General features: G+C 50.1%; 1 protein-coding gene across 1 annotated transcript; it reads left to right on the top strand.

The window, feature by feature from the left end:
* Positions 1 to 751: 751 nt before the first annotated feature.
* Positions 752 to 21,305, top strand: ECHDC3 (enoyl-CoA hydratase domain containing 3). Its single transcript, XM_059912090.1, has 5 exons — positions 752 to 1,139; positions 5,934 to 6,055; positions 7,445 to 7,542; positions 11,738 to 11,938; positions 17,452 to 21,305. Exons 1-5 carry the CDS (start codon positions 970 to 972, stop codon positions 17,761 to 17,763), a joined length of 903 nt encoding a protein of 300 aa, XP_059768073.1. The 5' UTR covers positions 752 to 969; the 3' UTR covers positions 17,764 to 21,305.
* Positions 21,306 to 23,131: the final 1,826 nt, after the last annotated feature.

Genomic DNA, 23,131 nt, shown 5'->3' with positions numbered 1-23,131 from the left:
AACGAATACAGGAAGCAGTTAACTAGCAAATGACAATGAGGATATTCTCATCACACTTCAGCTCTCAGCCGCAGGATGTACCCTGTCTCGTGCCAGCCACTTATCTCCTGAAAAGCGCCTCCCTTTCCCTCCTTGGTGTATTGGGAAAACGCAAGATATAAATGTAGATCCCACGGGTTCTCGGTAACAGAAGACACAAAGCATTCAAAAGCCAATACCTGAGTGGGATACAGTTCAAGGGATCACATGCGAGGTCTGGGATAGGATGGGTAGGATAAAGCAATTTGTAAAAAGGTGGCGTCCCTAGCTCACATCATTCGCTACCTGCCGACACTTCATTTTTTCCTAATCTAGGCAAACCACTATGTTCTTGGTGTTGTAACAAAAAGGAGCAAGCTACACCACTCCTCGCCTCCTTTAAACCCTTTCATCTGGGCTTGCAAGAGAAAAACCCTCAGAGCGCCCCTGCAGGTTTAGAGTCGTTCACCCCAGAACCAAGCCCTCAACTCCTCCCGGGAAGGGCGCCAGGGACCAGGGGGCGGGGCGGCGCGGGGGGAGGGATCAGAGGCGGTGTAGGGATATCGGGGGCGGGGCTCGGGGGTGGAGCAAGGGCGGCCGGGGCGCCAGGGGAGGGGTTACGGGGGGCGGAGAGTCGGGGCGGGGCCGGAAGACTAGGGGGCCCGGGCGGTGGGGCGGGGCGGCAGGGACCCGGGGGCGAGGTGACGGGGGCGAGGTGACGGGGACGGGGACGGGGACGGGGACGGGGGCGGGGCGGCGGGGCTGGGTCCGGTCTGGGTGAAGAGTCCGGTCGAAACCTGGGCCTGCGATCCCCGACTCGGTTTTGCCCGCTGCCCGGAGCGGTCGAAGCGCAGCTGCCCGACTCGCCCCCGCGCCCCTCGGAGTGCCCAGAGCCCACGGTCCTTGGCGTTGAGCTCAGTGGCGTCCGACCCCGGCGCGTCTCTGGCCGCCATGGCCGCCGCCACGGGCCTGCGGGCCTTGGGGGCGAAGGGGTCGGGCTGGCTCCGGCGCGGCCCGTGGCCTCTGCTCACCGCCGGCTTCTGCAGCGGGGGACCGGCCGGGATCGGGCGGCCGGAGCCGGGGTCGCGCCCCACCAGCACGCGGCAGCGGGACGGCATCAGGTCAGCAGCCCGCGGGCGTGCGGGGCTGTTCCCAGGGAGGGTGGCCGGCGGGACCCGGGAAGAGAGAGGGGCGGAGGAGGCCGGGCTGCCGGCCGCGCCACCCCATGCGGAGTACAGCGAGGCTCGGTCAGGGGTCAGCTCCGCCAGCCACGGAGCCCAGTTTATCCATCACAGCGGATCGGTCTGGCGGAGAAGTCCGACGTGGAGGGAATCCGCGGATGCTGCGTTTACAGACGTCCCTTGCCTGGGCCCAGTGGCTTTCGCGACCCTGCAGGACGCACACGGAGGATTTAAGTGGGGCTACCTGGGAGGGCTCCAGCACTGCCCCTAAACCCAGGCCAAGTCGACAGGGCAGTTGGGCTCAGCGTGGGCAGCCTTGTGGGAGGCTCCCCCGCTGCTGTACCTTTGAGAAAGCCCTTCAGTAGAGGGTTCTGTGCCTCACAAACTTGACCTGGCTCCGAGGCGAGGTCAGGCATAACCGAGCCGCTCCTTGGCCCTCATCCAGAAGTGCCCACGTGAGGGCAGGTAAATAAATAGGCTGAAGGACACAGGGTACTGAGCTCTGCCCTTTGGCTCAACAAGCCTAAAACCCTTTTACAAAAACATACCAGGGCACACACTTGAAAGTGGACGGTGGCGTGATAAAGGTAGAAGGCCCCAGCCCCATCCAGGCCTCACTCTGACGTTTGCCTGGCCAGGGCAAGAGTGCAGAGGGAGGCCTAGGTAGCATGTCTGAGTATTTAGACCTTACAAATCAAGCTGTGAAATATGTTTTCTTCTCCTCCCCTCACAAGTAGGCCGTCATAAGACCTGGAAGGCTGTGTTTGAATTTACAATCCCCAGGCTCCTAGGAACTCCCCCAAAGCAGGGAGAGCCTGCAGCTTTGTTCTTTTCTTCCCACCCTGTGCTGCCTGCCTGCCCCACCTCTCCACCCCTCCCTCCTGCTGCTCTGCCAGGGGCTTGGCACACAGGTCTGCAGACACCCCATGCAGCATGCCCACAATCTGTCTAATCCTTCACCCCCCCACAGACAGCTGCTCACAGCCACCCTCTGGGCCTAATGGTGCCCACTGCAGAGCCAGGGAATTCCAGGGTTTCAGGTGACTGGGGCGGGCTGTGGAAGAGGGTGGTGATTTCCAGGTGGGCACATCCCAACTTCCCAGTGGACTCCTTGCTCACCTGGAGGGGCACTGCTAGAAGAGGGGCCCGGGCAGGGGCCCTTCTTGCCCATTTTCAAGGGCACTTCTGTTTTTGCCAATCTGGCCCATTTGGCATGGCAGCCAGGCAACAGAAGATCTCGTTGATTCTCCAGAGTTAAACATGAATCAGAAGGGGGGGATGGTGGGAACAATCTATCACACATGCTGGGAATGGTTTAGTAGGAAGGAAGCCCGGAGGCCAGCACTAAAGCAGAACTATGTCAGGCACTAAGTGGGTGAGCTGGAGCAACTCACTCAAGTGTCTCTTTTCAAAGCTGCTTCTCTCGGTGACAGTATTGCCGCGTAGTGAGGGCCAGCTCAGAGTTGGGTACTGTGCTCGGCGCTCCACACTCCTTATCCTAACCCTTACTACAGCCCACTAGGTAGATGACGTTATCCCCACTCGACAGTGAGGAAGTGGGTTCAGAGAGGTAACAGCCTGTTCTAGCTCACATGGCCAGGAGGTAGGGTTGCCAGGAGCCAGAGAAAGGCCCATCCGCCTCCAAACTCGTCCTCTTGCCGTGCCATCTCAGGGTACTCGCCACTTAGGTTTAAAAGAGATGCCAAAAAACTAGACGAGGTTAAAATCCACAGCAGTTGGTGGAACTGGCCGTGAAAAACAGAAATGCTCTTTTTGGTCATGAATTCAGTCAACAGATACGTGTTGAGTGTCTCCCCTGTGTGGGAATCTGGCAGTGTCTTGCCTCATGGACCTTCTGGTGGTTTACGCCGATAGGATGGCCTTCCGACAGCTCACTGCGGCATCTACAGGGACCATCTCTTGCCCCGTGAATGGAAAGTTTACACTTTTTTTTTAAATAAATTTATTTATTTATTGGCTGCGTTGGGTCTTCGTTGCTGTGCGCGGGCTTTCTCTAGTTGCGGCGAGCGGGGGCTACTCTTCGTTGCGGTGCACGGGCTTCTCATTGCCGTGGCTTCTCTTGTTGCGGAGCACGGGCTCTAGGTGTGCGGGCTTCAGTAGTTGTGGCACTGAAGTTGTGGCTCAGTAGTTGTGGCTCACGGGCTCTAGAGCGCAGGCTCAGTAGTTGTGGCGCACGGGCTTAGTTGCTCTGCGGCATGTGGGATCTTCCCAGACCAGGGCTCGAACCCGTGTCCGCTGCATTGACAGGCGGATTCTTAACCAGTGCGCCACCAGGGAAGCCCCGGAAAGTTTACACTTTTATCACCTGCCCTGGTGGTGACCTCACTCTTAAAGAGATCCTCTCTCAAGAGGGGTGGTGTTAAAGCTCCAGGTGCAAGACATCCCATGTTCTGAACCAAGGTAGCCACTGGGGGAATTCAGACGGGTGAGATTCTGAGGAGGTATTATCCACTGGGTTTGATATCCTGTGGAATGAGGAACGGAGCCATTGGGTCTCAATAACCAGTTGAACCGCAATCCAGGATGGCTTTCTGAGATAAGCAAAGGGGGAGGGGCCGGTTGGGTCACTGGGGGAAGACGCCCAAGGGGCAGCTCGGTGGAGGAGTCCAGGAAGCAGGCCGGTGAACTTGCGGGTCTGGAGCTCAAAGAGAGGTTTGAGGTGGGGCCAGGACTGGGCGTGGTCAGCACAGAGGCGGTCGGTAGCTGATGCCAGGGCCCCGGTGAAGTCGCCTGGGAGGAGTGTGTGGAGCAAGAGGAGGGCCAAAGAGGGGGCGCTGAGGACCGTGGCATCCGGGGGTGAGAAGAGGGCTGGGAGCCCATCACAGGAGGAGAGAAGCACCAGAAGAACGGGAGGAGGAACGCGTTTCCAGAAGGCGAGCAGGGTCACAGCGCCACTGGGTTTGCTTCTGGCAGTTGGGAGAGTCTCGGCAGCAACAGCTCTGGTGGCGTGGGAGCCACAGAAGCCTGGTGACCCTGGGTGAACTCGCAGTTCAGAGCACTCCGGCCAAAGGATTAACGGGACACACGACACATCAAGGGCATTTGAGGGCTGGCATCTTTTTACACAATTTTGCCTGAGGCCTTAGAATTTAATTTAAGCAAATGTCACCCATGGGATGGCAGCTTTTTAGGTTTGTTATAGCAAGCACACTCATTATTTTATTGGAAGGCTTATCAGCAGTCTCTCTCCACCACCCCCAAAATATGGTTTCTGGGGCTATAAGCATATCAGCTACCAGTCACTTTTGTACTTGGGAGAGAACATATTTATGAGAAACCAAACAACGGCTATCACAGCCACCTGAAGATGGCAGCAAAACTGAAGTGGCATTCCAAAGAAAATGGTTATTCTTAATAACGCACTGAAATAAATTCAGTCATCGAAGTGGTTTCCCAGAAAACAATGGCACAGAGGCTATTTATTGAGGATCCAAGTTGACACACAACAGTGGAAATATCAGATTCAAAAAAGAATGAGGGGCTTCCCCAGTGGCACAGTGGTTAAGAATCCACCTGCCAATGCAGGGGACACGGGTTCGAGCCCTGGTTGGGGAAGATCCCACATGCTGCAGAGCAACTAAGTGCATGTGCCACAACTACTGAGCCTGCGTCCTAGAGCCCACGAGCCACAACTACTAAGCACATGTGCCACAACTACTGAAGCCCGTGCGCCTAGAGCCCGTGCTCTGCAACAAGAGAAGCCACCGCAGTGAGAAGCCCGCGCACTGCAGCGAAGAGTAGCCCCCGCTCACCACAACTAGAGAAAGCCCGCGCGCAGTAACGAAGATCCTATGCAGCCAAAAATAAATAAATAAATAAATTTATATTTTAAAAAAGCCACTTATTAAAAAAAAAAGAATGAGGAAGGCAGAAAACGTGGGCGGAGATGGATGGGAAACACATAGAAAATATATAACAATCATCTGGTGTCTGGCTCATTGCCCATTCCGTATAAGAGCAAAAAGAAGACATTTCTGTGTTTGGGCAGTAAGATGACAATCCAGGTTATTATCACCAGCACGTGGGGTACTTTAAAACAGCAAGCAGGCCTTTGAACACCAGCTTTTGGGGGATGACGTCCAGGAGGCCCTCTTGCTGCTCAGTTCTTCACTTATCACCCCATTCTCAAACAGGAATGATTTTTTTGAATTACAGGATGTCACTATAGAGAAGGTGAGACAGTGTTGTCAGATATGCATACTGGCATCTGCACCTCAGCTGCCTCTCCCGTGGGGTGGGTGGGAGGAGATTTGGGGCCGTATTTTCTCTCTTGGCTCCTTCTCTAACCTATTCTTTCTGAAGAACAATGGAAAGAAGCCAGTTGAAAGTAGCACTGGGTGTCAGACCCCTCCGGCCCCCGCCGCTGTCTTACAAACCTCGCAGCCACTCAGTCTGGGCGGTGATGATTTTGGAACGGCTGCGTCTTGCCCTTTTTGTGGAGGTGGCAGTAATGGTTCTGACAGCAAACTTGGAGAAAAAGGGAAACAACTCAAGGGAAGAGAGAGAGAACCCCACCTGCATTTCAGGTAGTCTCCTTGTCTTGACTTAGCTGTCACTCCCGAGAGTTAACAAACCCTCTCAATGGCCTCTGAGCGCCCACAGCTCTCTTTTCTGGGGTTTTAAAAATAGCTCCCAAATTAGAAAGGAATTGCAAAGGATCCTTACTTGTTTTGACTGGCACATGACCCGGTAATTATAAATTGTTCTTCGCAGGAGCATTGTCTTGAGCGATCCAAAGAGAAGAAACGCGCTGTCACTGGCGATGCTGAGATCTCTCCAAAACGACATTCTTCATGAAGCCGAAAGCCAAGATCTGAAGGTCATTATTATTTCAGGTATTGATCAGATGTCCATCCTCAGTGTTCTGCAGAGCCCAGAAGAGGTGTCTCAAAATTCTTTGGTTAACTAGGGCATTCCCTCATTTAATGGGAGAATTGTTTTGAAGCTCCTAAACTTGTGCATGGTGGGAACCTTGGTCCTGACACTACTAACTGTGGAAATTATGGCAAAGATTACTGTGCGGTGAAAATATGTCTTTTCCTTTCTGTTGGATACTAAACATTGCCACTCGTGGCTATGCTGGTCTTCCCATCAAAAGCAGAGCGTTGATTTCCTCATGGACCTTATATGATGGGTTTAATCACCAATCCTTTTGGTAGACTGCCTAGTCGGCTAGGACCAGGCTGCTAGGACACTCGATCGGTTTGTCTTTCAGTTCTTACCAGGCTCTCAACTGAGATGCGCAGTCTTCTTCAACGGTGCCAGAAAAGGTGCCCTATTTTGCCCAATTCTTTCCTTGCTCTTTTTCCAGTAAGAATTTTTACCAGATTATCTGGTGATGATGGCAGTGGTATAAATAATAGCAACGTCAGTATTTTAAAGCATCCACAGACAAGTAATATGGATGATGCTCTGTGATGCTTTTTTTAAAAAAATTAAGGATCAGTGTTTCCGGAGAACGTGACCTTCTTATCAGTGGTTGAATATACATTTTCAACTGTTTCATGTGGTGAAGAGAAAAGAAATAGAGCTGTTTGAGGTCAGCAGTCAGGGGGGGCGTAACCCGGATGCAGCAAAGGCAGCTCACTTCCAGACGGCACCATTTCCTCCCTTGCTGCCTGTCAGAACCGCCAGGACAAGAGGAAATATGAAGAGGTGTTACCGGCTTCTCAGTGGAATTACATTTTGTTGTTGTGGTTAATGACAACAATGACAATAGAATCACGTCCTCAGGTCCCTTGTTTATAAAATAAAGGGATTCTCTTTCACACTTTGACCTTCCTGACTCCAGCCCCAGGGGTGGCCGTTGTCTACAGGCTAAATGACAGGGGCGCTGCTGAAGGCCGGGTGGATTTATGTGGCCCTGGGTGAGTCTGTGTACTCAGGCCAGTCCAAGTCCCAAAACAAAAAGTGTGGGACCAAAGGGACGACTCTGAAAAGAGTACCGTCGCCTTGGTCACTGAGCCGTCTCCTTTTTGCAATTGTTGTTTTCACTGGTTTCCACCAGGGACCTTTTAGAAAATAGACGCCTCACCCGGCACTGTCATCATAAAATACTGGCTGTAGCTTTTCAGGCGAACTGGAATTATTCTTATCAAAATCGGGCCATTAACTTTCTCTAAGTGTCCACAGCGTCCATACGATCGCTCCCTGAAGTCGTTCATCGCCCCAGCTCTGGCTATTTACATCTCTGTCTTTTCTTTGCTCAACTGGAAACATTGCAGCTGAGGGCCCTGTATTTTCTTCTGGGCATGATTTAAAGGAACTGACGGATGAGCACGGCCCAGATTATCACGCTGAAGTGTTCCGAACCTGTTCCGAGGTAAGCCAGGGTGACAGTTGACATTGCAAGCCTGAGAGTGACAACTGTATTAAATATTGAATTAGGCTTCTAGTTCACAGATAAGGTCTTAAGCTATGAGACGTCACCACTGCAGAACTACTGAAACCTCTGTGGTCATCGGCGAACGCTTCATCCAAGCAACTATTTGGTGTAGACTTTTCAGAAGTGACCGTGGTTGGCTTTGGATCTTGCCATAGGCCAAAGAAAGGAAAACATATGCTGCTACTCAGAGTTGCCACCTCTACCTTAAGGGGGTATGTCTTGGTATCCATGTCTTAAGTAAGAGGTAAAGGGCAGAAAGGTACATCTTTAGAGAGGAAGAACCTAAGATTATTAAAAGTTTTAAAATTTTAAACTAAAACACCTCTGTTAATGGCAAAGAGAGCATTCATAACAATAATGACTTTTAAAATTATTTTCAAACCCTTCTTTCAACTAACCTTTATAATCACTGCCTCCAAGTAGGAAAATTAACTTCTTCATTTTTACCTCTACGCCATCTTCTGTCTCTTTAACCACATTAAGGAGGGAAATTGACAACAGATATAGGGGAGGAAGAACAAAAGTTGGGGATGACTTATAAATGCATCAAATCAACCCAGATAATCAAAAATATAGAATCCAACTTTAAGTAACACATTGTTCATTTAATGAGCATCTATTGAGCACCCGCTATATGCATACTTGCAAGATACTGAGGGAAACAGAAGGAAAAAAGAGTTTCCAGCCGACCTGAAACTGGAAATCTAGTTGAGAAGGAAGACGTATAAAGCAGTTTCATAACCTAACCCTGAGATTACTTCACCTAGTTTCTCCTTCATACATTGACTTAGTCATTCATCTCTTTGGTTATTAATGTTATTAATGATTCAACAAATATTTAGCAATACCTTCAATGTAGACCAGACAGAAGTGAGCATCAGAGAGGGGAAGGGGAAGGTGATTGGGATACATTCTCGTTTTCCTTGCCCTTCCAGAAACCCCTTAGGAGATCAGATTATAGTTTCTCATTTCGTGGAGGGACAAACCGGAAAAGTGACCAACTTGACTTCATGGAGATGGAAGCAAGTCAGAGCCAAGACTTCGGTCTTTTGTTTCACATTAATGATGTTTATGGGACATTCCGCTGTTGTGTTTGCCAGGACTTGGTGCTTTAAAAGTTATTTTTCTACTAATACCTCGTATGTTTGGTCGAAATAGAAAATCATCGTAGAGAACCAGTGGAGCCCTTCCATCCTCCCTAAAGGGCCTGTTTTGGTCACTTTTCTGTGGTATCTTCATGAACTGAGATCTAAACAGCAAAGGGCCACAGGGGAGCTGAGCTTCTTCCCCAGACAAAGGCCAGATTTTCTGGAAGCTTCCACCCCACAGATGCCTCCAACTCACTGAAAAAAGACGCAAACAGGACCTCACCCCGATGTAGTAAAATAGGAGTGAAAGTACACTGACTTCTTTAATACTTTTTCGAAGAAAATCAAATTGCCCTGGATAAATCTGAACACCATGAACTTGTGCGAGATTTCAGTTTGCAAGTGTAATCAGCAGGCAGATTGGAACAGAATGAGCTAGGTATTTCCTCGTTCAGTTTATGCATGAGAACAGGTGATGGCAGAAAGGAAGAAATATCTGGATTGTCTCCGCATCTAAATTCTGTAGCAGATTTGTCACAGACCACAAGTGCCGCATGATGGTTAGTTATTTACAAATCAGAAATGGGGCAAATTGAGAATGAGAAGAAACACCTGGTCAGGGAAGAGCAAACGTCACCTTCCTCGGGTAGATGTGGGGGGCTTTCGCTGGAGGCCCATCCTGGTCTCTTCTTTTGTCCCGTTCAAGTTTGAAGGTGGAAACCCTGGCCCAGGAAGAGTCTTCCCTCCTCCTCACACCTACCACTGACATGACAAAGGGACAGGGCCACTTGCTTTGGGAACGAGCGTAGAACCCTCCGTGATGCTGTTCAGTGAGGCCGGGGCAGAGTTAAATTTATGTCCCATTTTGGAGTAGGCAGGACCAAAACAAGTACTGAATTCAGGAGGCAAAACAGGAGGACTAATCATTCTTGACAATCAAGGGATTGGTTACCCAGCTGGTGTATTAGCTACGTTCCCTCTGTCTTTCCTGAATTGCCCTCTAACTTTATTTAAAATATTTTTTTAATCATAAAAGTAATAGATACTTCTTATAGAAAATTTGGAAAATCTAGAAGAACAAAAATAAATTACTGATACTACACCCATGATCATACCACCCAGAGAGAACTGTAAATAATATTTTGCTGTATTTCTTTTTCATCCTTTCCCATGTGTACCCATTTGTTTGAATGATCATACATGGGTGTGATTATACAGTATAATTGTATAATATCATCATAGCATTGAATGCTTACTATGTGCCAGGTGATATTTTGAGAACTTTTAGACATGTTAATTTACATAATCCTCCTGTTCTGTAAGGTTGTTACTATAATTATACCCATTTTACAGATGTGAAGACTGAGGGATAGGCAGAAAGTAAGTGATAGATGGGGTGTCAGCCCCCAGCAGCCTCGCTCCAGACCACCATGCTGATATTTCTCTCAGAAAATTTCATTGTAATGAGAATGTAGCATTCCATTGCATTGGAATATATTTTAGTTTATATAGCCATTTACTTATTTTTGTATATTTATATTATTTATAGTTTTTACTATTATAAAATAATGATTTGGTGACCATCTTTGTCCAGACAGCTTTTTGCCCTATTTCAGATTATTTCTTAGAATTCCTAGATCGAGGGTACGATATTTTTTAATGTTGGTGATCTACTGGATCGCCTAAGTATTTCCCACCAGCTTGTGTGGAATCTCAGCCCTTCCTAGACGACAGGCAGGAGACAGACTGTACCACCCAAGTCACAGCCAACTGACTCTTCATACCTTCAGTTGATCAGGTGACGGATGACACTCAGAGCTGAAACAGTCTTTTCTGTCTCTGCAGTCAGACCTTAGACGCTCTTGTGCAGCCTGCTTGCTACTATATCCACTGAGAAGCAGCGCTGCCCCTCACCTTCCCCATCCTCACGTATGTGCACGAACCCCCTATACCCTCCAGCAGTTTGGGGTGCTGGTACATATATGTGCATTCCTCTGGAGGAGGGTCATTAGCATGTACCAGATTCTCAAAAGGCGACCCCCCCAAAGTCAGGAATATGATATCATATCCCTAAATATATAATTGGTCATTTTATAATAAAGCTGACAAGTACCAAATGTTCACGAACACAAAAAGTAAGTTCCTTAGGCAAAACCTTGGAATCCGTGAAGGTCATTTTCCTTGGAGCAGCTGCGTGGGAAGCAAGCCCAGGTCCCCACCTCCCCTCCCTCCTGCCGGGGTCGAAGGGCAAACATTTATACACTGAAGTCACCATAGTAACACAATCTGTTTAGAGTGTCATGGAAAAAAATGGAGAAATTAGCCAAGTTATTTCATAAGCTGCAAAACTAAGTTAAAGTTCTGGAGATTTTGGGGGGGAGGGGGGTCTCACCTGAGCCAGTCTCCAGCTCCCCTCTCTGTGCCAATGCATTTTGGAATTTTGTTTATTTTGATGACAGCGGGGTGTTCCCCACCATCTTAATGGAATTGAGAGAGTATCATGGTGGTAACTGGAGAAGTAATTACTAAGGAAATTACCTCCCAGGCCCTTTCCCACCTGTTTCAGACTTTTAACACAAGAGCTCCACGCAGGCACCTTTGGGACAGAACTGCTTGTTCCCCAGAGGTCAAAGTCAGCCCTCTTCTGCAGCAGGGTTGCTAGGGGAGTGGTTGAGGGGACAGCATCCTCACAGAAGTCATGCTGGGGGACAGACCAGGGGCCTGGAGTCAGACAGAGGTGGCTCAGACCCCATAGTTCCCCTTGCGGATCTGGTGGCCTTAGGGGGTTACTTCCCCCGTGACCCTTGGTGTCCTGGTTCCTTCCTCCTGGATCTCAGGAAGACCAAATCATACAGTCTGGCTCACCGTCGATATTTAATGAAAGTTATTCTCTTTGTGACGTCCCCTACCCTTTTGTCATAGAATCTGATACACTGATAGCATAGGAAAAGGGCTCTGAAAACAGTAAAGTCACATAAAATCCTAAGTATTCACGTCGCACCTCACTCTTGGATGGAAGTGAAGCAGGTGTGTTTGCTCCTCAGGTCATGGTGCTGATCCAGAACCACCCGGTCCCCGTCATTGCCATGGTGAACGGCCTGGCCTCTGCCGCCGGGTGTCAGCTGGTTGCCAGCTGTGACATTGCCGTGGCGAGTGACAAGTCCTCCTTTGCCGCGCCGGGCGTGAACATCGGGCTCTTCTGCTCCACCCCCGGGGTGGCCCTGGGGAGAGCGCTGCCGAGAAAGGTAACTGAACTCCCTGCACCCCCTTGCTAGCTGTAATCCTCCAGTGCCTGTGAGGGTGAGTTCCAGAACTTTCTTGTTGAAAGTACCATTTGATTCAGGACATTCTGCCCAAAGCAGAGCTGGCTGAATGTACTAATGTCTCATGTTGGGAGGTTATCCCAGTGGCTGTCAGTTTGTAAATCACTGCTTTTCATTCTTGCCTACCCCTCAATACAGCTGGTTAGGTTTTTAGATATGCTTTGTTTTCATAAAGGTGAACATTTTTTGCACTCTTATTTGAAATGCAATTCAGACACAGTTTTGTTTCACGGAAAGGTTGCCCATGAGCTATAATAGCATGGTGACATATGCCAGTATAAGAGGCTAGGACACTTTGTCGCTGGCTTCCTGTTTGCCAGCAATCTCTCTCATTCCAGAACGGACTAAAAGTAGCTGATACACCAAGTGTGTCAGGTTTGCAGTGGTTGCAGGAATGTCCTGTACATGGTGTGTCAAATCTGCCCCAGAAGGAGCTGCATTGCCAGAGTTGTTCTGTCATTGCTAACCCGAGTCAAGTCCACTTTCTTCACAAAGCTTTCCTCCTTCCTATAACGTCATAAAGAATGTTTACTGAACAGCTCTTAAGTGGAAACCGGTGGTTTCCTTGTTCTAGAAAAATACATCCTTATTCTCAACTGGAAATCTGTTTTCAAAGGGGGTGCCAGAGTCATAGCAAGTAGGGAATCTAAATTGCTTTCTAGAATATATTAACCATTTTAGCATCAACTAGGAAAATTAGCAGTTGCTCATATGCCGGAGGCACAAAAGAAATGAGCGCCAAGGGAAATCAAGCCACAGGACCAAGAGGTTCAGGGGAGCACACCTGCCTTTCATGCACCTCCTCATTAGCTTTTACAAAAATGTGTGTTTGTGAGAAAATTCTGGTGACAGATACCTACAAACACACACACTTATGAAAACCAGCTGGATGTGGGCTCCACATTGGAAAAGGTGACCCTCAGAACACAACAGCTTGCTCCAGTGTCCTCAGACTCAGGGGGGTGTCTGGATCCCACCAGGATACACATTTACCTTAAATGTTATATATTCATTCAATAAATACTTCTTGGGCTTCCCTGGTGGCGCAGTGGTTGAGAGTCTGCCTGCCAATGCAGGGGACGCGGGTTCGAGCCCTGGTCTGGGAGGATCCCACATGCCGCGGAGCAACTAAGCCCGTGTGCCACAACTACTGAGCCTGCGCATCTGGAGCCTGTGCCCCGCAACAAGAGAGGCCCCCACAGTGAAAGGCCCGCGCACCGCGATGAAGAGTGGCCCCCGCTTGCCTCAACTAGAGAAAGCCCTCGCACAGAAACGAAGACCCAACACAACCATAAATAAATAAATAAATAAATTTAAAAAAAATAAATAAATAAATAAATAAATAAATAAATACTTCTTAAGTCCCTGCTTGGTGCCAGCACATTAAATTAAAATGCATCACAAAGTTATCGTCAGAGCTTATGAACGAAGTATCTTATAATTGTGCAAATCAAATCTCCAGGCCTTTTGCACATTAAAGGTGGTTGCTTGGCCAACCTGCCACTGTTCAGCTTTGACACCTAACATTCTGGAAGGTTACATGTTAAAGCATTTGAAACCTTTAAATCAGCCCTACTTTCCGGATAAGAATATATTCTTTCTCAGAACAAACTTTAGGACTTCCCTGGTGGCACAGTGGTTAAGAATCTGCCTGCCAATGCAGGGGAATGCGTTCAAGCCCTGGTCGGGGAAGATCCCACATGCCGCGGAGCAACTAAGCCCGTGCGCCATAACTACTGAGCCTGCGCTCTAGAGCCCGTGCTCTGCAACAAGAGAAGCCACCGTATAGAGAAGCCCGAGCACCACAACGAAGAGTAGTCCCCGCTCGCCACAACTAGAGAAAGACCGTGCGCAGCAACGAAGACCCAACACAGCCAAAAATTAAAAATAAATTCTCATTTAAAAAAATCTTAAAAACAAACTTTAAAAATCAAGGCTTATACTTGAGTCCCAGAAACTTACAAATTGATCATATGTGTCAAATTTTAAATTCGTTTTTGAGAAGAAAGAAGGAAAAATTTTTTTGACAAAAACAGGGCTTAAATTCCCAGGAAGCCCAGTTCTCAGAACCATGTTGCATAAATCTCACCTGCGTGGCCCCCCCAGGAGGAAAACTAGGGATTCACAAAAATCTAAAACCGACCAAAACACACCCGCCTGTCGTCAGTGCTTGGCTGCACCCACAGGGACGCATCCATACACGGGCCGCCAACTGCGTGGGTGACAGGCCAGCGTCCCCGTGCACATCCGCCGGGAAGCAAAACTAGCAGATGCCTTTGCAAAGTGTCCCGGTTGGGAAGCTCCGCCCCTTTCACACGGGTGAGGCGGCAGGTGTGGGTCGCCAGTGCCCTCTGCTGGTCACCCTCGGGAACTGCCCAGCTTGCGGAGGACGCTGCCTTTTGTCCTGCAGAAACCGTGGCGAGGAGCCCTCGGGTTCCAGCCAGACTGAGCCTGGGCGTGAATCATTTACCACGTGTGCAAAGTGTCCCCCTCCCCCGGCTTGAGTTAAATATGCATCTTCGTTGCACATATAGACGACCTGCCTGGTGCAGCTGCTCCCTCCCCCAGTCAGAGCTGGTCTCGCCCAGCCCCTCAAGCAGTGGGTACCACGGTCAGGGGGAGCATGTGAAAGACCAGAGCCCCGGCTTCCCAAACGAGTCAGGTCTCCGCGGGAACACTTGCTTCCCCCAGTTTACCCACAGTAACTCTGTGCATCTGCGGAATCTGAATTCCTAATTGTCTGATTAGATCAGAGTAGAACTTGCAAGATGGAGAGGATGTTAAGTGAAAGCCTTGCTACCCAGCCCGCGTGCAGATCACCAGAGAGCCTGGGAACCGGGGGTCTCAGGCCCCCCTGCCGCCCCAGACCCACCGCGTCAGAATCTGCATGTTAACAGTGAAGCTGTGGCCACCACAGGCGTATGTTCAACAGCCCACCTCATGGAAGGGCTGGGGTCTCAATGACTCACCGGAGGTCTCCCGGCTGATGAAGTTAACCCATGATCCCCTGTCAGGTCCTTCCCTTCCGGTCCTGCCGAATCGCAGCCCTAATGCTGACGCACCACCAGCTAGTTCTTCTCCTACATGTGACTTGAGGAACCCCAGAGACCCCTCTGCTTTAAATAATCAGGGGCCTTGATACCTAAAGCCAACATTGGAGATTCATACAAATTTACAGGAGGAAGAAGCCTGTTAATAACAGGCACTGCATTTTCTAGGGGCCTCCTGGGTGCCCCGCACTGTAGTATAAGTTTTACACAGCTTTCTCCAATCTTCACAATTCTGCAGGAGAATGGGAATCTTTACTCCCATTTTTTCAGATGAGGAAACATACTCAGAGGGTTAAACTGCCCCCTTAAGTTCGTGTAGTTGGTAAGTGGGATTGGAACTTGGGAACATCAGACACCAGGGGTCAGCCTTGAAGATCAGCCTTGGCTTCAAGCGCTTTTTGTTGCTTTTAATACAGATACTCTGGGAAGAGGAAGTATAAAATCACCACCTTGTTAGGGGGACCCTAACAAGGGTTGATTACAGAAAAGGATGAGAGGAGGTATTTTCTTCTCTCATCTGAAGTTTCAGGGGAAACAGTAAGTAAAGATTGTGCTAATTCGCCATAAAATAGGCTTTCTTTTTCTCAGGGAATGCCACTCTATTATCTAATCCGTGTGGGTACAACCCCTATAAATCAATGTGGTGCTAAATAGCATTACCCCACCAGGCAGGTAAGGACACTGATGCCAGAGAGGGCCATGAACTAGGTAGGACCAGGTAGGAAGTTGAAGGTGGGCCAGGAACATGAGTGCCCGGGACAGGGGGTGACTCTCGTGTTCTCTTGCTCCTTCCCCAGATCGGACGCCCTGGCCTCTGCCCTTCACTGGGACTCGCTGGGAGTCTTCAGAGGCATCTTACTTAGCAGCCCTGGATCAGCCACACCGGTTTTTAGCTCCACATTCAAACAGGCACTTCAGACATGCTTTGCAGTGACAGTGCTGTTCCTGTTCAACTATGAAATAGCCTTGTAGCTCCTGCTGCCTCCAACATGTCATCATGAAATTTCCAAAACTGGACAACATTGGGATTTAGTCCTCTCCCCTAACTGCAGAGGAGAAAATGGGGCCAACATCGCCTTGTCCCTGGTGGCCAGTCCAGTCCACTGTGTGCTCCATCTGTACCCGCCTTCTGGCCTCTCCTCCTCCACCAAAGCCCAATCGCTCCGTGATACGATCTAGTCTCATGATTAAAAAAAACCACCTTAATCGGTGGTTCTAAACTGGGAGCAATATTGGCGCCAGGGGCCGTTTGGCAGTGCCTTGATTGTCACAAGTTGGGACAGGGGTACTACTGCCCAGTAGATAGAGGCCAGGGATGCCACAAACATCCTACAATGCCCAGGACAGCCCCACACAACAAAAAAATTATCTGGTCCAAAACATACAATAGCCCTGAGGTTGAAAAACCATGACTTAAGTGCTGGTGATACCACAAGCTAGTCCAATGATCTGTAACAAACCACCCTCAACTCAGTGGCTCCAAACAATAGTAATTTGTTTAGCTCGTGAATCTGCAACTTGGACAGGGCTCAGAGAGGAAGGCTTATCTCTGCACCACAAGGTCCGTGGCCTCAGCCGGGAAGATTTGAAAGGGGAGCATGACAGCTGGGGGCAGTGGTCTGAGGGCCCGCCCGCTCCCACATCCGGCTGTTGAGGCTGCCTCTCAGCTGGGACCTCGGCTGGGCTGGTCAGGGGCACACACAGCACAGCCTCAGTGTGGCTTGGGCTTCCTCACGGCGTGGCAGCTGGGCTCCAAGGCTGAACAGCCGGAGAGAAAGAACCAGTGGAAGCCGTGTCACCTTCTGACCTGGCCTCTGCAGGACTGTGGCATCACCTCTCCTGTACTGTGTTTGCCTCCATCCATCCACTCCTTAAATCAGTCACCAGTAAATATCCTGGCACTGCCTACTATGTGCAAGGTACTCTTCTGGTGCTGGCGATACAGAAATAAACAGAACAGTAAAAAAAAAAAAAAGCCTCTGACCTAGTGAAGTTTTTGTGCCAACAAAGGAGATAATACAATAAACAAAATGAATGTGTAGAATATATAGTAAATGGTGGAAGTGCAAAGGAAGAAAATGCAGCCAGAAGGGGGATGGTGCTGGGGTATGAGCTATGATTTCAATAGAGTGGTGACACGTGACCTGAAGGAGATGAGGAGGGCCCCCCCCTCTCCTGGGTGCTCATGGATCCCGTCCCTGGCAGGAGTCTGGGGATGGAAGACCTCAGGGGTGATGGGGGACATGGTGTTTGAGGAGCAGGTAACTGGGCTGAGCGTCAGGGTACAAACGTCTCTGCAGAGTGAACCGGGGCGGGTGGGGCCTGGGTGGCGCTGGGCCGCAGGACGGCCGGTGCCTAAATAACGACCCCTGTCCCTTCCCACAGGTGGCCTTGGAGATGCTCTTCACCGGGGAGCCCATCTCTGCGCGGGAGGCCCTGCTCCACGGGCTACTGAGCAGGGTGGTGCCGGAGGAGCGGCTGGAGGAGGAGACCCTGAGGATCGCGAGGAAGGTGGCCTCGCTGAGCCGGCCCGTGCTGTCGCTGGGCAAAGCCGCCTTCTACAGGCAGCTGGCTCAGGACCTCAGGACCGCCTACCACCTCACCTCCCAGACCATGGTGGACAACCTGGGCCTGCCGGATGGCCAGGAGGGGGTCAAGGCCTTCCTCCAGAAGAGGAAGCCCGTCTGGTCACACTGAGCGGCCTCATCAGAGGAACCGGGGGCCGTGAGCCCAGTGGGCAGCGCTCAGGGCTCCCCACCACCGGCCCCACCCGTGACCTTCCGACCCCCAGACGCCACTGCTGCCTCGTGACTGTAGCAGAGCCAGCCTGCTTTTCCGGCATCAGTCACGTCTCAGTGCACGGGGTCTGGGTTACGAGCCAGCGCTCCCTGGGGAAGGGGTGACCTGGAGGGTCGGGTGCTAACGTGAGCGGAAGGGCTGTGAGCACACAAGAAAGCCCGTGTGTGATGCTCCTTCCCAGGACCTTAGGGGAGGGGATGCCCCCCACCAGGGGAGAAGGCGAAGATAAAACTGAGGTGAGAAGGAAGGATTTCAGCCCGACTCTGTGACCGGAAAGGGCCCCCAAGGTGGAGGTGGTGCCGGTTGCCCACGACGGGAAACATTTCAGATCTCCACGAGATACTCTCCACTCTGAAAATCTTCTTGATTCTATTGAGAAATAATCATGCCTCTGGCTTTGGGATAATCTTATGGGATCTTTTAAAGATTACCTATTTAGAGAGACTGGTAATTTTAACTTCCCAACCAGACTGTAAGCTGGCTGAGAGAAGAAAATCAATAAACTCTTTGATGCCTGTGCTGATGGACATCTAGTAGGTGCCTGGTGCTTCTGTAATGAAGGTCCCTGCCACCAGGATACTGGGAACCCGGACCCTGGGCTAAACCTGAGGATAAAAGCATCAGGGAGAGAAAGGAGGGACGCAGAACACACATTCTCCCCCACGAAGAATCACCTCCTCTGGAAACATTTCCAAACTCTGCTCAGCTTCTGGTAAAGAATCCAGACTAGCATCAAGCATTTGAGTTCCCCAAAGGTGGTTTAGGACCTAAACATCTTACTTTCTGGCTTCTGGTCCAGTTAGGCCCCAGAAATGTCCTAGACCTCTCATCCGCCAGCTCACATCTGGGGCTGATCATTTTTTTTAAGGCCAATTTTCTTTAACCTATGAGTAGGGTGGCCGTAAATGTAATTAGTACCAAAGACAGACACCCGTGAGGCTCTACCCGGTGGTTCTCATTCTAATCACGGGGGCAAGCAGCCCCTGGAAGGGAGGTCCCCTAGTGGGTTTCTATTGAGATTGGCCTTTTTTTTTTCTTTGCCAGAGTTTAGAAAGGTGAAAAAGAGTGTTTTCTTGGAGGGCTTCCCTGGTGGCGCAGTGGTTAAGAATCCACCTGCCAGTGCAGGGGACACGGGTTCGAGCTCTGGTCGGGGAAGATCCCACATGCCACGGAGCAACTAAGCCCTGCACCACAACTACTGAGCCTGTGCTCTAGAGCCAGCGAGCCACAACTACTGAGCCCGCTAGCCACAACTACTGAGCCACAACTTCAGTGCCACAACTACTGAAGCCCGCGTGCCTAGAGCCCGTGCCCTGAAACGAGAAGCCACCGCAATGAGAAGCCTGCGCACCACAACGAAGAGTAGCCCCCGCTCGCCGCAACTAGAGAAAGCCCGCGTGCAGCAACGAAGACCCAACGCAGCCAAAAGTAAATAAAATAAACGTAAAAAAGAATGTTTTCTTGGAAAGGAGGAGCTTGTTACTGAGAATGTTCCTCAGAAGAAGAAAGATCATCAGAGCCACCAGTCCCTGGAGCCTGGGATACACCAGCACCCCCTGTACATCCTCATTCAGTCACCACCAGAATCCAGCAGAGCGGGGCCACCATCGCCTCCAGCTTACGGATAAAGCCGTGGATGCCCTCCCCCCCACCCCCGGCTGCCCACCTTGTCGGGGAGCCTGGGCTGGAGGGAGGCCGGCCTGAAGACCTGCCCCCTGCCCCTCAGCTTTCCAGAACCCAGGGCTGGGCTAAGCGCGCCCCCTGGAGGACTTCGCCAGTGCACCGGGGACGTGGGATCTGACTATTGGCAAATCACCAGTGGAGTTTTACCACGAATCTGATAAACAACTGTCTGAAATTTCAACCCAGGCTGTGAAGGACTGGCCGTCATGATCTGCTCAAAAATAATCCGCGGGGGGGGTCCTGCGGGTTGCCCCCCGTGGGAGTTGCTGTGTGGCTGTTGATAGATCCCACAGTGAGGAGAGGGTGTTATAAACTCTGGGCTTTGGAGAAAGCTAGCAAAGCCTTCTCACACGTTCCAAGGAAAACCAAGTTGCCTTTCCAGTTTCTGTATGAGCGGCACCATAGCCTCCAACCCGGAAATCCTCTGGCCTCTAGGCTGGCTTCCCAACCTGCGAGCTGAAGTGCCTCAGGGACTCGCTATAAATCTTAATAATCGCTGGAGCAGAAAATAATCCAGAAGGAAAATCTGCTACCCAACCACCAGTGTCATATTAATTCACCCCCAAGGCAAATATAAATTGGGGCTTAATTTGCATCTCTGCTTCCTTCCACTGGGATATTGAATGAAAACTTTCTGATCACCACACATGACTGCTTTTGGAAAGCCTCGTGTGTTCATCTTTCCCTCTGTACCATTTACTGCTCAGGGAGCTTTGCTGAGCTCAGCCCAGAAGACCCCCCACTAGTAGATTCAGGGACTAGAAAGTCAGTGAAAGGGGCCTTTGATTCTGCACGGCCTGGGGGAGAGAGCATTCCCAAGGCCGGCCTCGGCCCCCCAAAAAACAAACAGATGGCGCGAATAAATGACTAATTTTACACCAACAAATGGGGGGGCCTGCCAGGAGATTTATTGAGCCGAAACTCTTGACAGGCAGCCCTCGGAAGGAGCTCTCTCTGCTCCCCTGGTATGTGCAAGGCTCAGAGTAGTTAAGGCATTGGCCACAGTTGAGCCAGCATCTATATGACTCTGAATCCCGTGCCTCTGACACCACACCGCAGTCCTCCCAATGTACCGAAAAGATCACAGTTCCAACCTGGAGAGACGGACGACCAACACACTCAAAGGAAACCAATCAGAAATGGCAGAGCCAAGGCAACACAGCTTTGCTTACCGAGGGGATGCAGGAGAAGCACAGATTCAACCTCGAAGAACACCGAGTTCAAGTCCGAGGATTGCCACCATCTAGCTGTGTGACGGTGCAGGTGACGGAGCCTCTTTCAGCACCCAGGTCCCCTTCTGGGACCTTCTTGTCCTCCCAGTTCTGACACTGCAGATTCTACAGCAGTGGAAACTTGCTGTGAAACCAGAAACAGGCAGCTTTGCTCAGAGAAAATGCTCTTTTACAAAAGGAGATGGGCCTCTTTCCCGAGAAGTGGTGAACAGTGAAAACACCTGATTACATTGGAGCACGAGAAATCCATTACGGAGCCTCGGAGCCTGGGGGCCACACCTGAACCTTTTTAAAATGTCCGGCTGGGAAGCACCTACAGAGTGAAATCGGCAATCATCCTAATTTTGTCTAGGGGCCCCCTTTCCTCTCTCCGTCCTCTGAAAACCCACTGCACTAAGCTTTTAAATTGTTTTAAAATATTTGACCAATGAGTGATTATTCTTTCCTGGCAGTCGTTAAGAGGCCAGAGTTCAAATCAGCCTTATTGAAGCTCACCTGTTACTGTTAATAAACTTAGAAATTTCAGTCTTGCAGGGGTTTTTCTTTCATGTTCTGGAGCCCAGAATGTATTTTTCAGGTCCCAACCAGAGGCCCCCCGAGAAGCTGGCAGGCCGTCCTGGGCCTGCAGGATGGGAGGGCCCGGCACCCTCTGGCTCCCCGGGGGAGGGGAGGCCGCTGTCCCACAGGAAAGGGGGCGGGGAGGCTGGGGGCCGGGTGAGTCCGGTGTTGTGGGGTTTATGCTCCTCTGACGTCCTCGCTGATTTTCATAGCGATGTTTCCTTCCAGGCTGCCCTTCCTGCCCAGGAACGTCTCAGCTCTGACCCAATTTGCAAGTATTTGTTCACAGATTTAAGAAATCTTTCCCTTTTCTGTTGTATGTTTTCAATATTTACCTTACCTAACTCTGTATTGAGATGGTACTGGCCACGTTTAGAAATTTCTAGGAATCTAGAAACAGGAAGAAAAATGTGTTGATCAAAGTGGAGTGTGATTTAAAGCTTATCAATGCTTCAACTGATGTAGTGATTGCTCTGTGCCAGGCACTGTTTAAGCATTTTCTGGATGTTAATACATGAATCCTCATAAAGTCTCTATGCACTAGGCTTTATGAACCCCATTCTACAGAAAAGAAACTAAAACACAAAGATACTAAGTGACTTGCCTGTCATCACACAGCCGGTAGGGGGCTAGGTCTGAAATCTAGGGGGGCCGGTTCTGAGCACGGACTCTCCCCCAGGCCACCCTGCTACCCCTCTTACTGGCTTTGAGGTGACGGCGACATTCCATCACTTTGTAGACACTTCTGTTGTGCAGGAAGCACACTGAATTGTTCTTTTTAATCACAGTCTAGTGTATCATGCTCCCTGCCCCCGAACAAGAGTGTGCGTTCCTGCAGGGCCACATCAGTCCTCTGTTGTTTATTTCTCAGCGCCTGGACACTGCCCGGCACAGCATAGATCTCCCATGAGACTTTCCGGGTCCAGCTGAATGCAGCCAGGGTGCAGTTTCCCCACACACACCCTCACCCCGTCCAGGCTTGTGACACAGACATGAGAAATTTCTTAAAATTCTCAGACCACATTTTCTAAATCAGTTTTGCAAAGTTGAATAGCTCAGCAAAACATGAATTAAATCCATGTTTTCTCTGTAGGTCCGTGGAAGTTGACGGTGTCTCTGTGTAGGTCGGTATTCAGGAGTTACTTTCGATGAATTCAGATCCAGGGTTCCAAAAAGCCCATTTTCTTTCTTTAAAGCACAGCTGAAGCATGTTTTGGCCTCCAAATGCTTACACTTCTGGTGATAGAACAGAGAGAAAATATATGGTTGGTTGGCAAGGGGAGAAGACAGCTAATTGATTTGCTCTTGACAGACTCTATTGAAATGGTTAATATGCCTATTTAAACCAAAATTGGCTCATTTGTTACTGCTGTCGTATTATTCTGATCCTTTGATAATTATCCCTTAAGTTACCCAGTCTGTCCAGTTTTCACGCATGAAGTTTCTTCAAGGCCCAGTCCCATATCAGCAACGCCGCCCGGTCCCTAAAGGAGGATGGACAGTTGCCAGGGTCACTCACTGTGCCCCTCACCCCACCCAGCCCACCCACCCCAGGGACCCCTCACACCTGTCCTCCTGCCAGTCTAGTGGTGAACCCCACACACACAAGTTACCATGTTCCCGTGAAAGCAGATTTAATTTCCTTTATTTCAGTTGCATGGATTTTTTTTCCCCTGCGTCTATTTCCAAAAGAAACAGTTGAAAGCATTTTAAAACATCACTGCATGTATTTATTGAGTCTAAACTGCAGACGGGGCTTCCGTGGTGGCGCAGTGGTTGAGAATCTGCCTGCT

The sequence above is a fragment of the Balaenoptera ricei genome, chromosome 2 (genome assembly GCF_028023285.1).
Source record: "Balaenoptera ricei isolate mBalRic1 chromosome 2, mBalRic1.hap2, whole genome shotgun sequence".
In the NCBI taxonomy this organism is placed as follows: domain Eukaryota; kingdom Metazoa; phylum Chordata; class Mammalia; order Artiodactyla; family Balaenopteridae; genus Balaenoptera; species Balaenoptera ricei.
Note: the sequence above shows the minus strand (reverse complement) of the source record. Positions and strands in the feature narration are given on the sequence as shown.